A 14,101-nucleotide genomic window follows, 5' to 3' on the forward strand; every position below is an offset into this window, starting at 1 on the left:
TTTAGAGTTGAACATGTTTTGTAAATCTTTTTACATTTGACTTTTTTTTTTTTTACTTAGCTCTGAGATACAACAGAGAAATGTTTATTTTTCACAAAAGTCACAAAATTTCAAGAAAAATAACAGGTTAGATAGTATTTCAGATAGCCTGAAAAAATAAATGATAGCTCATTTTTACCATTTGTGGCTGACAAAATATTTTCCAGTATTGAAATAACTGTTAAAAGTTAAAAACCAAAATAACAAAATATAACCAAAATATTATTTTGGGTTAATTGGTACAGTTGCCTTAGAACGTTAAAATATGCAGGTCAAATTGACCCATGCACGAACGTCACAAACGTAACAGAAATTATGAGTGTATGTCAAAACACATCAGCATGTTGAAACTTTGCATGCATGTCCATGACCCTAAATGAGAAAATGTCTCAATGTCAAGAAAAAAAAAAAAAAAACAGGTTAATCAGTGTTTCCGACAACTCAAAAATCAAAATGGGTCAAATTGATCTGCAACATGACACAAGGGTTAGAGTTGATGCATTTTTTTTTTTTTTCTAGCTTGCCTCACAAATAATAGATTAACAAAAATAATAAACAGCACTAGGCTAGTTTGGTCCCTTTAGATTTTTCATGAATACAAGCTTTTTTTCCTATCAGATCTTCATCCTTTCTGAACCCAACAAGTGTCGTCACCTCTGCCCTTTGCTCATAATGAATAAATAATTAGCATCCCCTCTGCTAATTAGGATTGCTGCTGGTCTCCACTCATTAAATGTTGTGCCCATCAGCCCAAAGCTGCAGGGAGGCAGTTTGAAATTAGAGGTCGTGTCGTCATTCCTTGCCTCAAAGATGGATGGCGGTAATGGCGACAGCATGTTTCATTTTTTTTCTCTACTTCTCCACCTCACTCCTGACTTTTCTACTTAGTGAACAAGTTTAAACTCCACACTCTCATAGCCTTGAGCCGTAGCTGTCTCCACTCCTAGGGATGAAATTAAAGATCAATAAATCGATTAATCATGAGCGAACGAGCACACCTTCAATCTCAGATAATATGTGTGCATGCCCGTGTGCGTGTTCGCGAGCCCCTCAAGTCGTTTCTTTCATTCCCATCTGGGGTTATCAAATTGCTAATGATTTCACTTGGCACTAATGGGCATTTTCAACGTTGTCTAAGTATGTCGAGAAATTTAATGAACGCAGCTTGCAGAGATGGCTGTGTCTGATATGTGTGTGTATCCAAACCTCTCTGAATCCTGTTAGAACAGTGGGGATTTGTACATGCTTATGCATTAACCCAAGCACCCATGTTCTCTCTGAAGCTCTTAGTTAATCAGCCCTCTCAGTGTTCGGCCATAATTACTCTACTCTGATGATCACACTCCATCCACCAATTACTGCGCACGCGGCAGCCGCTGTTTATTCAGAAGGTCCTTGTGACCAACTGTAGGTCTCTGCGCCTGTTTTAATGCTGTTGTTTCTGTGGCCCTTTCCTTTGTATTCTGAGCAGCATGCATCTTTTTTGGCTGGTTTATTTCAGGGTCAGTGACATGTAAGATTGTCCGTGATAAAGAAAAAAAAAACAGTGTGGAATTTAAAGCAGACATACCACATTTTTAAAATGTACTTTTTAAAAAACTTTAACACTTTTGATAATGTTTCAGTCTGCTGATTTTTGATATGTCATGTGATGGTTGTAGCGATCATATAATAAGTAAAAAAAAATGTCATACATGTTCAAGTGTACACATCTTGATAATTTTTTTATTTTTCATGTTGAAAGAATTTTTTGTTATTTTTTTACATATATCATTAATTATTAGGGCTGGGTATCAATACAGATGCCCTGATTCGATCTCGATTCGATTTGATTCTTGATTTTCAGTTCGATTCAGTAAATTCAATGATTAAATTTTCACTGGCCCCACCACAAAAGAAGTAATGAATGAATTAAGTAGTTATTGTTTTTGACCCATGTATCCTTGTATTGTTATAAATAAGGTTATGACACCCAAATTTTTTGATTCCAGTGAAATTTAACAATATTCGATTCCAATTTCGATGCCACAGCTAAAACTACTTGCTAATATAAATTTCAAAGATTAGCCTAATAAAAACAAGTAAACAGTCATTAATAAAAAATAACAAATAATTAAACCACAAGCATTAACACCAATAAATAAATACAATAGAACAAAGACGCAAATGAAATAATCAGTGCTTTTAAGGTTTTTTTAGGGAGCTCTCACAGTAGACATCTTTACTGTCCAAATAAAAATAGCCTAAAGGTTCATCCTAAAGTTACAAAAACGTTATTCAGTGAAGAGCAGGGAGTGATTTCTTTGTCTTTGTTGTTTGATTAACATTAAGAACACAGACTGCAGCAGGAATATTAGGCTGCTGTCACTTTAAGACTAATGCACGGATCCAATATAATGATACACATGCGTTCTTCCTCTAATGTTTACTTAAGCCACAACTGACTATGTTTACTTGGATACTCGCAAAGGCGGGCATTTTGACCAGCCCTATTAATTATTAATTCATAAATATGTTTTTGGGAGTCGCACCAAATGACATTAAGTCATGAAGTCAAATGATCTTATATTTTAAGTCATGAAGTCAAATGATCTTATATTTTAAGTCATGAAGTCAAATGATCTTATATTTTAAGAGACAAAGTCTTATTAATCTTATTAAAGTCTTATTTATCTTGACACCAAGTCATGCAGGGGCTTGCAGGGATCCTCTATCTCTCTCCATTTCTTTCTTTTATATTTCTGAATGTTAGTTGCACCACACAACAATTGAGTTTGATAACAATTTTGCTAAGCTACTTAATCATATTTCCTTTGCAGCAAAGCTCTTTTTTTATTATAATTTTTGTACCTGAACATTTGTATCATGCTGACATATATGCCGTCACCCGAAAAATATCCAAATTAATTTTAATACTAAAATTAAAACATTGCAGTCTAATTTTGAACAAACAAGTCTATCTGGACAAAAAAGCATTGTGTTATTGACCCTCCAGAAAGTATAAGCATGCTAACAACGTAGATGTGTCTCATAGGGAGGGGGGCCGCCTGCAGAGCGGAGGTTACCGAAATGTCCCCTCGATGCCTGTCGCCTGATGGATAGGCTAGCTGTCATAAGCACGCCAGCGAATTTTAATCATCCCATCGCGTCACGCAGACACTTCCAACCCTTTGTGCCCACCCGCCCCACGGCAGCCCACCGCTCAAGTGCTTTCATGACACCAGTGTATGCAAATGTGGTCTCTGTGGGGCCTTTAGTGCATATTAATTTGACTGAGAGGGCTGATGGTGGCTGTATTTTCACACTTAGCTAAATCTTTTTCCTCATCCCTTATTTTTCTGCATCAAAACCAGAGTCCTCCCTTTATGCAGTGGTGTATTTCACACACTGGTTTAATGCTTGTCAAAACGATGTTTTTCTGATGAGAAATGAATGACCTATGAGTCACCGGCATAGCAATACAATCAGACTCGCGCAACACAAGATTGCTCTTCTTTTTTTAGTTCAAGCTTCTTTGCCAGAATTCCTTCACTTTTTTCCTTCACAGGCTTTAAATATTGGACACTGTAGTGTTTTGAGAACAGCTTTCTTGTAAAACATATGCTTTAGTCGGTCCCAACATGATGGACCGTCATCAACAACACTATTGTTCAAATTTTGAGGTTGGTCAGATTTATTTTGACCAAAAATACAGTAAAAACAGTAATATTGTGAAATATTAGTACAATTAAAATAACTGAATTTTCAGCATCATTACTCCAGTCTTTAGTGTCACATGATCCTTCAGAAATCATTTGAATATGCTGATCTGATGCTCAAGAAACATTTCATATTATTATCAATTTTTAAAACTGTTGTGCTGCTTAATATTTTTTGCGGGACATTGTGATACATTTTTTCAGTATTATTTGATGAATAGGAAGTTCAAAATAACAGCATTTATTTGAAATATTAATCTTTTGTAAGATTATAGTAGAAATAAATGTTGTCTTCTCTCTGGTGGAGAATGTGAATAATGGTACCTAACTACTAATCATCAAACAACCGATAAGACATTTAGTGTGATTTAGTGGTTTTTTTTCTAGTTTTAAAAAATGAATGAATGAAATAAAATGATACATAACAATTTTTAGCAGAAGTGCTTCAGTGTTGAATCTGCTCTGAGAAATGGTCTATTCTGTTGGCCATCAAATTGATTACTGGTAGTGTTTTTTTTTTTTGTTGCTGATTGTTTTTTAGTGGCTGTGCTGTAATTAGCTTGCAGTTATTTAGAATATTTTTTTTTTTCTTTCAGAGAAGATTGGCTGACAAATTGTACAACAACCAAGGCATTGATAGTGAGGTCAACTAATTTATTTATTTTTCAATGTATTAGGACTGGGGAGTACATTGAGTTTGTACAATATATCAATATATTTTTTTATTAACAATGTAGGAAGAGGCACTACCTTTTATATTGATGGACAGTAGTTGAGCGCATCTGAAAAATTGTGAAGGACACAGTTGTGAGCTGCTGCGTGCAAAGTGTATAATCCCATTTTGTCCTAAACATGATATGCTTTATATTAAGGGCTTCAAAATAACTACATAGATAAAGCCTATATAGTAAAATAGATATAGTAAACCTGCCTAGTTTAAATCTGCTTGCCTTGTCAGATGCTCTTACAGATAGCCTACATGTGCAGACAGATACTTGCGCTGTTTAATGTGTTTGAGATGTGGTGTTTGCCTCTTGGTTCGTCTTACAGGTAAATTCTCCATCTGTAAACGTTAGTAAATCTTGCTGTCAGGAGTGGAGCCTTACGCAAGCGAGTCTCCGCTAACTTCACAGACTTCAGTGAACGAGCCACCAAACAAATGGAGCGCAATAGAATAGGAGCACTAAAATATAGCTACATTTTGTAAAATATTTATTGTTCGTTAAATGTGCCATATTTAGAATTTTAAACCTATAAGTAAGTGTTTTTATGATAGCAGTAACTGTAAAGTGATTATTGTAATGGTTAATCAAATGTAGGCTGAAATAATTACTAAGCTCAGATGAGTTAATGTGGGTTCCTCATGCCAATTAACGTTTAGCCTGTACTTTTGTTTTGATTTATTAGTGAATTTAACTTTGTTAAACTTCTGTTTTTGGATTGTAATGTTGTTATAATGTTCAGAATGTTAGAATGCACATATTATATGGCACAGCCTACATGGTTACTGTATTTGTTTTCATAGCCTTCAATATGAACATTGTTGCACAACATTGGGCAGGATGTGAAATCATTTTTGTAAATAAATAAATACAGATTTTTTATTTATCCAAATAGAAAGTATAAAATGAAGTATAAAATTTCATATTTTGAGAAATATTATTCAATGTAGTGTTTTCTTCAAACAATAGAAGTCACCAAAACGGAAATGCGTCAAAGTACAGTGAATTGTCCCTGCACAAATAAATCAATAATTTGATCCAGGTGAACCCAAATCAGATTATGCAAGTCTTCCTGAAGACTGATTAGTCGACTGGTTGATTTTGAAATCATTAGTATCAAGCTCCTGGACATTCCCTTTGATTTGAAGCAATGGAAATGCCCCTTTTTACGAAGTATTCTGTGTAATTCCTCTCTGATGCCACAGATCTGTGTGATGAATTGTAGGCAGCGCGAGATGTGTGGAAGTGTTACTGAGGAGGGTAGTGAATTGGACAGGGAGGGCAGAGGGAGGGGACGTGTACGTTAGCCTGTGTACAAGCGTATGTTCTTGTACAGAGAGAGAGAGAGAGAGAGAGAAGAGAATTGGAGAGAGTTGATAGACGCTACTCGCTCTTGGTGCTCTGCGTTACTTGGGTATCAATAGCAGAGCGCCGGTGAGCGGCTCTCGTCGTCTCTTTCTTTCTCTCAGGGGGCCGTGGAGAGGATCGAAAGACATGCTTTGATATTCCACTCTCATACCCGAGTTCCCGTCACATGCCTGGAGTCGGACTCTCAGTGTAACATGGGCTTTTTCCCCCCGTCTCACTGCAGTGTGTGTTTTTCTGTGCGGGCTGTTTTCGCTGCTGCTCCTGGTGCGCTGGTGCGCGATGTGTGTTTATGTCTGCACCATGCCGAGGCAAGCGCTCCCAGTCAGCGGTGCGAGCGGTCCCAGTAGCAGCCTCTGTCTGCCTGAGTTACGATACTGCTTGTGTTTCCCCTGCACAGTTCTGCTCCAGCACGGCGCCGATCCCAACATCCGCAACACCGACGGCAAGTCTGCCCTGGACCTGGCTGACCCGTCCGCTAAAGCTGTTCTCACCGGTGAGTGCAGAAACCTCATGTTCTCCATTCCCAGTCTTTCTGTCTCTCTTTTTCTTTCTTTTATCAGTGTTTTCATCTTGGAATGTCTGCAGTTTGTTCCTGTCTGATACTCTGATACTATGTCTACACAGCTTTGAAATGGAGCAGCATTGTTATGCATCTGTATCTTCACGTACTAAACGTGAAGATACAGATGTTTGTGTAAAGTGGGAGCGTTGTTGTCCTTGAGCGCTTCTCTGCCTGCGTGCTCTCTGTAGGGATGGGTGACTATTGAACATTATGGATATGTTTGTGATGATTTTCAAGTTAAGCTACATTGTGATGGTTTTAATGTGCTGTGCTTGGCCATTAAAGTGTAACTTCGCTGATTTTCAACCTGCTTTGTATTGTTACAATGTTGGTAGTGTATGTAATTGAACAATGTTTACTCATTCTCCTTGATACGTGGACCAGTAAATTTCCATTTATATGTCACCAAATCACTTCATCTAGCGGACTTTTGACAACTTCAGGGCTTTTATAGCTGCATTTCCATTACCTTTTAAATTGCACAAATTGAAAATACACCTGATGGAAACTTTATCAATTTAGCAAACAATTTAGCAAAAACTCGCATGTGGTGATTTTTCAGGCAATTCGAAAAAGGAATAGGCTATATCGCTAAACTGCAATGGAACGTTTTTTTTTACATTTACAGGTCACCTGGCATTCGTAAAAGAAGTTGATCATTCTTTAAAGATGGCGCGGTATGTTTGGACAGAAGACGAAACAGTTCTTTATTAAACTCATAAAATACTAAATAATTATGGGAAAAACTATTCTAAACAACAAAGAAATGCCACAATTATCAAGCCCTTTAAGCAGATAGAAGGGAGAAACACTCAGAAACACCTCATATGTGGCTGCTCCCAAGTATAAGGGGTTTTCCTAGCCATTAATGCTTGAATGACAAGCCTACGTCTCCTTCGATTAAAAATAATAGCTGGTGGCTGCGATACACATAAACCTACCAACATCAGTTGCCATGATTTTTGGAATGATTTATCACGAGAGGATAAAATTACGTTTTAGTCGCATAACATCGGTTAATGGAAATGCCGTCATTTCGCAACAATGTGTTATTGACATTTAGAAAATATCACAAAAGTTTTGGGCAAATCTGTAATGGAAACCAGGCTCAATATTAGGGCTGCACAAATAATCGAAATGAAACCACACGCAATTTGGCAAAGGCTGCGATTATTTTATGTCAGTGCAGCTGATCGTTAGTAAATGCTGCTTCATCTAAAAGCCAGAGGGCGCTCTCACGCCGACACGCCAAATTTGCCCTGCCACAGAAGTAGACGACAACACGCATCATTCCAGGAAATCCCTATGGGCATCATACTATCCTAGCTGAATAAACAGAAGATTGATATGCTTTGATTGATTTATTAAATGTTGTCTTTTGTTTGACGAGGTTCATAAATGCTTCTCATGTTTGGAAAGATTTTTGACAGGTGTTGCTTTTTCAAATGCAGTGCTTTCAGTTGGAGCAGCATTTACTACGGATCACAGAGCCGTACGTCACTGACAAGCTGCGTATAAATAATAATCGCACCCTTTCGGTTAATACTCCAAATCGGTTAAGCGCGATTTCCATGTTAATTGTGATTAATCATGCAGCCCTACTTGATATGAAAACTAAAGATTATGCCTCCACATTTTTTTTCCTTGTCCACAGACCATTGGATCGACAGAGTTGTTGACAAAACAGTTATTGTAAGAGTAGGTTTATCTCTGAAAATTTTATCATACTATGTCTACACTTTAAACAGCATAATGGTAAAAATATTGAAACGGCTTCAGTTTCCTTTAGTATTCCCCTCCATTTGACCTAAATCACTGTGGTCGTTGCCATCCAGTTTGAAGTGTTAACTACAAACACAGAGGTTTTTCAGATTGTCTGTCGCAGTGTTCTCTCTAATATCAGGGGTTTAAATTAGAATGAAATTAAATTAGAATGAAGAAGTGTCTGTGACCCATCAAAAATGTTTTTTCCCCCAGGGGTTTAGTTTTAATTGCGCAAATAGCAGCATAAAAGACATGAACATGGATTCACACATCGTCACATCACACACCTGCAGCGCTTCTGCGAACGGAATAAAAGGAATACAATAATAATATATAAAAGGAAAAAATAGATCTATTTGCAAAATATATTTCCGTTTATTAAATGATTAAAGGGGGGGTGAAACACTCAGTTTCAGTCAATCTCATGTTAAAGGTCCCGTATTATGCCCCTTTTCACAAGATGTAAAATAAGTCTCTGATGTCCCCAGAGTGTGTATGTGAAGTTTCAGCTCAAAATACCCAACAGATCATTTTTTACAGCATGTTTAAATTGTCATTTTTGGGGGCTCAGAAAAACGCGCTGTTTTAGTGTGTGCCCTTTAAATGCAAATAAGCTGCTGCTGGACGACACAGGGGGCGGAGCTTCATGAGCTCGCGCTCAGTCTCTCAGGACAATCTCATCTCACGGAATGATGATAATATCAGAAACTCTCAGTAACGGTGTTCAGTTCGAGTCGGACAATAATGCCTACGGAGTCAGAGTGCTGTATATGAAAGATGAAACTGGTATAGTTTAGTAGTTTAATTACAGTTATTATAACGTATTTGTCATCTGCTTGTATGTATCCATTATTTATTAATAGCCTACAAGTCTGCTGTCTGAATGATGATCAAACATACTGATGAGTTTAATAAAGTTTATTGTACATCACACAAAAGATGAAGCGTCAGTTTTACAGAAAATCACCGTAAGAGCTGAGTAAACACAGTAAGTTATTAGAAGTGCGCAAGTACATAAACGAATTTCGGTAGAGTTGAGGGAGCATTCCTGTGGGCGGAGGTTAGTCAAAAAACGGTTTAAATGACGTCATGAAGGAAGTAGAGGGATGTAGTCCAAACGGGCCGTTCGATGTAGGCGACTTCTGTTAAATAAAATATCTCACTTGGCATTGAACTTTGAGCTTTATAATTTTACAGATATTATTTATACTCTAGCAACAACATTACACACTAACTAAAGTTTGAAACATGGGATCACGAAGAACGGGACCTTTAATCTTGAGTACCTATAGAGTAGTATTGCATCCTTCATATCTCCAAAAAGTCTTTAGTTTTATTATATTTATAAAAGAAAGATAGGCTGTACCGAGTCTTTCCGGAATAAAAACGAGCGGCTGGAGGCGTGCCGTGTGGGCGGAGCTAAAGAATCACAAACGTGTGTGGTTTTACAATAAACAAACAGACACCTACAGTGGCCAGCTAAACAAATGTATTTAAACACACACACACACACACACACACACACACACACACACACACACGCTCCATAGATACATTAACTATACGTGATCATGTTGTTTACTTGCTGTGCTTACGTGCCGATAGCTAACAACACACAGACATTTGAAGCAGTTTTACTCATCGCCTGCGGTAAGTTACCAACGCACGACCGTGAACCTTTATCATTTGGACTGCTCCATCCTTAAGAAGATTAGACGATCTGCAAATCCGGCGTCGAACTGGGACTTGTTTATAAAACGATCATCGTCGAAATGCAGGGAACAAACAAGAACACTTGCACAACTCCGTTGATGCTCTGGAAAAACAAACTCCATCCACTGGTCCCTTAACGCTGGGTTCTTTGGAAATCAGTGCAGGGTTATCTGGCCATGGCAACCAAAAACACACTTCTTTCGGTGACATTGTTTTATTTCTTTAAGTCCTTTGACTGGAGCGCAGCCGATGACTTCCCTAAAGCCGAGCACAGCGCTTTGATGGGCGTACTGCTTTCACTCTCTCGCTCTGGTCTACGGGTGTGCGCGCGCCCTTCCGGGAGAAGTGCCCTTAGGACCCGTATAAGGAAATTCCGCCCCATCTGACGTCACACAGGCCCATACTCGAAAAAAAACTTTCCGAAACTTGTGACAAACCGGAAGGAGTATTTTTGGAACAGAAATACTCCATCAAACGTACAACTTAATTTTTTAAACTTTGTCCATGTTTAGCATGGGAATCCAACTCTTTAACAGTGTAAAAAACTCAGTATGCATGAAATAGCATTTCACCCCCCTTTAAATAAATCTTTGGGAAGACAAAGATTCATTATGGCAGCGGCCAAAATATTTTCAATGCAGGAAAAAAACCTGCATGTTTATGCTTCTTTGTAGCCTTTAACCATTGCCTACAACTAAAAGTAACTCACTCCCACCAAACTTTTGCTCTTTGAATCCTTGCACCTGGGAAAAATGAGTCTACACCAATATGACAAGTATTTCCTTCTAAAGGAATGCAGTGTTTGACTCTGGTAAGTGTATCCATAGCAGACTGGTGGGAGTGGCCTTGGACCACAACATACTTAGTGCATTATGAGTTTTCCAACCTTTTTGACAAAGCCTTTTTTCTTTGTTTTTGTTTTTTTCTAGGCTTTTGCCAGCTTTGCCAAAGTAATTCACCACTTTTAAGTTGTAACTCTGTTTAGTAATAGTTTGCACCATTCTAGTGTCACGATTTTCGAGCTTCAGGGCATGAATATGGACACGTCATTTGTTGATCATTTCTGTGTCATGAATTGATTCAAAACTCTGATTCAACGATTTGTTCATCTATCTATATTCGTTTAAATAAATTTGATTGTTTATTAGTGACAGGCAGATGTATTAACCAGGTCAATTAATCAGCCCATATTTGGCAATTTTAAGATTGGCCGACCTAAATAATTCCTTTTGCTGATGTTTGATTAGAGCCCTGGGTCGGATGGGTAGGTGTTAGTGGCCGGTGGTCTGGAGCCTTAAGTCTGCTTGACTGGAGTTGTAGCTGGAGTCAAGCTGGAAGTTTGACCGGGTGTATCTCGGGAGCCAAGCCAAGTTGGGGCTCCATACCCTGGGCTTAGGGGGGCCTCCTAGTGGGCCCCCCATACCAGGAGTATGCAGCCTTAAGTCGTCTTTGCTCCTGAGTTATGCCTGGTCAAAGGTGGAAGTTTGACCAGGTGTATCTCGGGAAGGAAGCCGAGTTTTGACTCCAGACTCCCCTATAGTTGGCCCCGCATGCCTGGAGTATGAAGGTCAAAGTTCCACAGGAAGTGACCATATCTCAGAAAGAAAGCAGGGCAGTTAGGGCTCAATACTCCTGGCATATAGGGGGCCCACTGGGTGACCCCTCCATGCCTCCAGCTTGGGTCCCGAGTTTTGCCCAGTCAAAGCTGGACAGGAAGTGGCGGTATCTCGGAGCCGGATGGTCCCAGGGTCTCGGGACTGTGGGGAATGTACCTCTCCATGCCCGGAATCTCAAGCTTGGCTACTGAATTATGCCCGGTTATACATAGGGGACTTTAAGACAAAACTCTATCTAATTTGAATGAATGTGTGTAATTTGTAGGTCTATCTAAATATAGTTGTAAATTAAGGTAGTAAGTAAGGTAAGGTTAAAAGGTCAGTAAGGTAAAAGCACACAAAGAAATGTTATAATTAAACACTTTCACTCAGAAAATGTATCAAAGTTTGCAATTATAGGGGTTCCTCATTGAAACACATGAGGTGGGCTTAAATAGTTCCACAGTGAGTAATGGTGAAAAAGGACAATGTTTTCCTTTAAAAATGTAAGATATGTTTACAAATATATGCATGGAGCTTAAATATACTGTGGACTAAGTATCATAGTAATTTTCATTGTGCCTACATTGAGAAATGTTACTTTTTTTCATTCAAAGTTAGCTTGTGTTGGCTATAGTTTGCATGCGTTTTGTGGCACTGTACCATTTAAGCCCATCTTTAAAAAAAAGTTAACTTATGAAAATAATCTTCTCTACAAAACAATTTATGATGTATTTATTTGTAAATTAATGTAAAATGAATCACAAAAAAATTTGTTTTTAATTATTGCCTTAATTCTTTGGCAGTCTAGCCTTTCTGTAAGGTTAATGGTTTGACCTAGAGATTTGCTTTGAACGCAAGCTAATAAAACTCATCTTTCCATTTGAAGGAAAATTATATAAAATGATAAAGTACTATTTATTCATACACAAAAAACAATACATTTATCTCTTAATTGATTTAATATCAATGTAGTTACCAAAGAAATGGCTGAAAATTGCAGAAATGTGTTGATTTCTGAAGGGTCCCGAAACACCAAAGTTTTGGGGTGACTTTGTGTGAGGTCCCCTGAGACAGCATGCACATGAGTGGGGCTAACTCAACATAGCCATATGTGATTGGTATGCAATACAAAATGCCAGGGACGTAACAAATCACTCGATTGGTTAAAATAATGAGCACCATAAAATATGATTTTTTCCTTTTTTTTTTATTTGACTTCAGGCTTAATGGGTACACTAACACTTACCCTAAATATTGTGTAAAACTCAACATCAGCCATTGAAAAAGCCATATTGGCTGACTACTTAAAAAAAAAAAAAAAAAAAAAAAAAAAAATCAGGGATCGTTATATTAGTGCATATAAAATGAAAATGATTTGTCCTTGTGTTTCAGTAAAAAACAGTTTGAAAAACTTTTATTTTATTTCTTGATTTAAACATTACATTTAATTATTGTTCACCCTAATTTCAGTCAAAGAAATAAATAATTTTGGTAATAATTTAAAGTTTTATATTATTGCATTACACAATGTTTTTTTCATGTAAATATCGAAGCAGACTTGTCCGCTGATAGCTGTGAAAATATATGCACCATGACTTGGTCAAATCTAAATTAAGCTACATTTTATAACACATCGCTTTGCCCTGATCTTTGTATTGTTTGGGGGCAGAGATTTGTGTATTATCAGGCTGTACTGATTTTTTTGACATGGTCCTGTTAGACACATTTCAATTGTGTTTACACTTAATTGCATCATTTCCTGTTTGGTAAATACATCAGTTGCACAAGAGATGTAGAAAGCCTTTCGTCAGCGGGGTAATTCTCCGAACTGACAATACATTTTGCTGCCAAGAAGTATCGTAGTAAAATTTCACTCTTCATCTCTCACAGAAACACAGCAACGGTGATGCGTTATAAAACGATTCTCATTCTGAATTCAATATAAGCTTTATTAAAAGACATTAGACTTCATTGATACAACAGCTGGCAGCATTAAGATATTGATCATTTCTCACATGATGTAAACTGAAATGTATTCTGCAATGAAATGTACATCAGATGCAAAATCAAATGAAGGTCATTTCTCAGGTCTCAAAAACGATTAAGCACATTTAATCAAGTGGAGAGATGCGTATGAAGAACTACTCGATATGCAGATCAACTGCAGCAGCCATTAGAAATTATATGTAAATGATGAGATTTGCCATGAACATCTGTTTTTCTATCCACCTCTCATAGCAAATCAGAAATAAGGTGATAAGGTATAAATGGCAGCTCCTGGTTTGAGTGACAGAGTTGATGTGTTTGGTTTTGTGAGCATAAATAGAGCAGGAGGCAGAGCATCAGTCTCTAGATTATCACAGATAATTGTTATAGATCCACTTTTCCTGCCTAGCTACCCGACCCTGCCTGTCGAGCCTCCCATCATCTGTCTAGAAATATTGAAGAACAGCATTCATTTTATTGGTAATCAGGGTTGGCCAGCTATATCATACCAGCCTACACACAACATACAGCTTTTTCATTTATCTGCAACCTAACTCCTAATTACTAACTGAAGTATTCACATAGAAGCTGAGCAATGTGAACTGAGTTATTCATGTTGTTGTTTATTTGCCTGAGGTGAGTTTATCTCCT

General features: G+C 37.7%; 1 protein-coding gene across 4 annotated transcripts in view; it reads left to right on the plus strand.

Moving 5' to 3' along the window:
- The window catches only part of tnksa (tankyrase, TRF1-interacting ankyrin-related ADP-ribose polymerase a), a 108,855-nt gene that overhangs the window by 6,971 nt on the left and 87,783 nt on the right, over positions 1 to 14,101 (plus strand). For all 4 annotated transcript variants that reach the window (XM_081391749.1, XM_081391750.1, XM_081391747.1 and 1 more), the window contains exon 3: positions 6,225 to 6,320. In XM_081391749.1, the coding sequence (XP_081247875.1) occupies positions 6,225 to 6,320 (96 nt within the window). The remainder of the gene's footprint in view (positions 1 to 6,224; positions 6,321 to 14,101) is intronic.

This window comes from Scardinius erythrophthalmus, assembly GCF_964197995.2.
Source record: "Scardinius erythrophthalmus genome assembly, chromosome: 17".
Classification (NCBI taxonomy): domain Eukaryota; kingdom Metazoa; phylum Chordata; class Actinopteri; order Cypriniformes; family Leuciscidae; genus Scardinius; species Scardinius erythrophthalmus.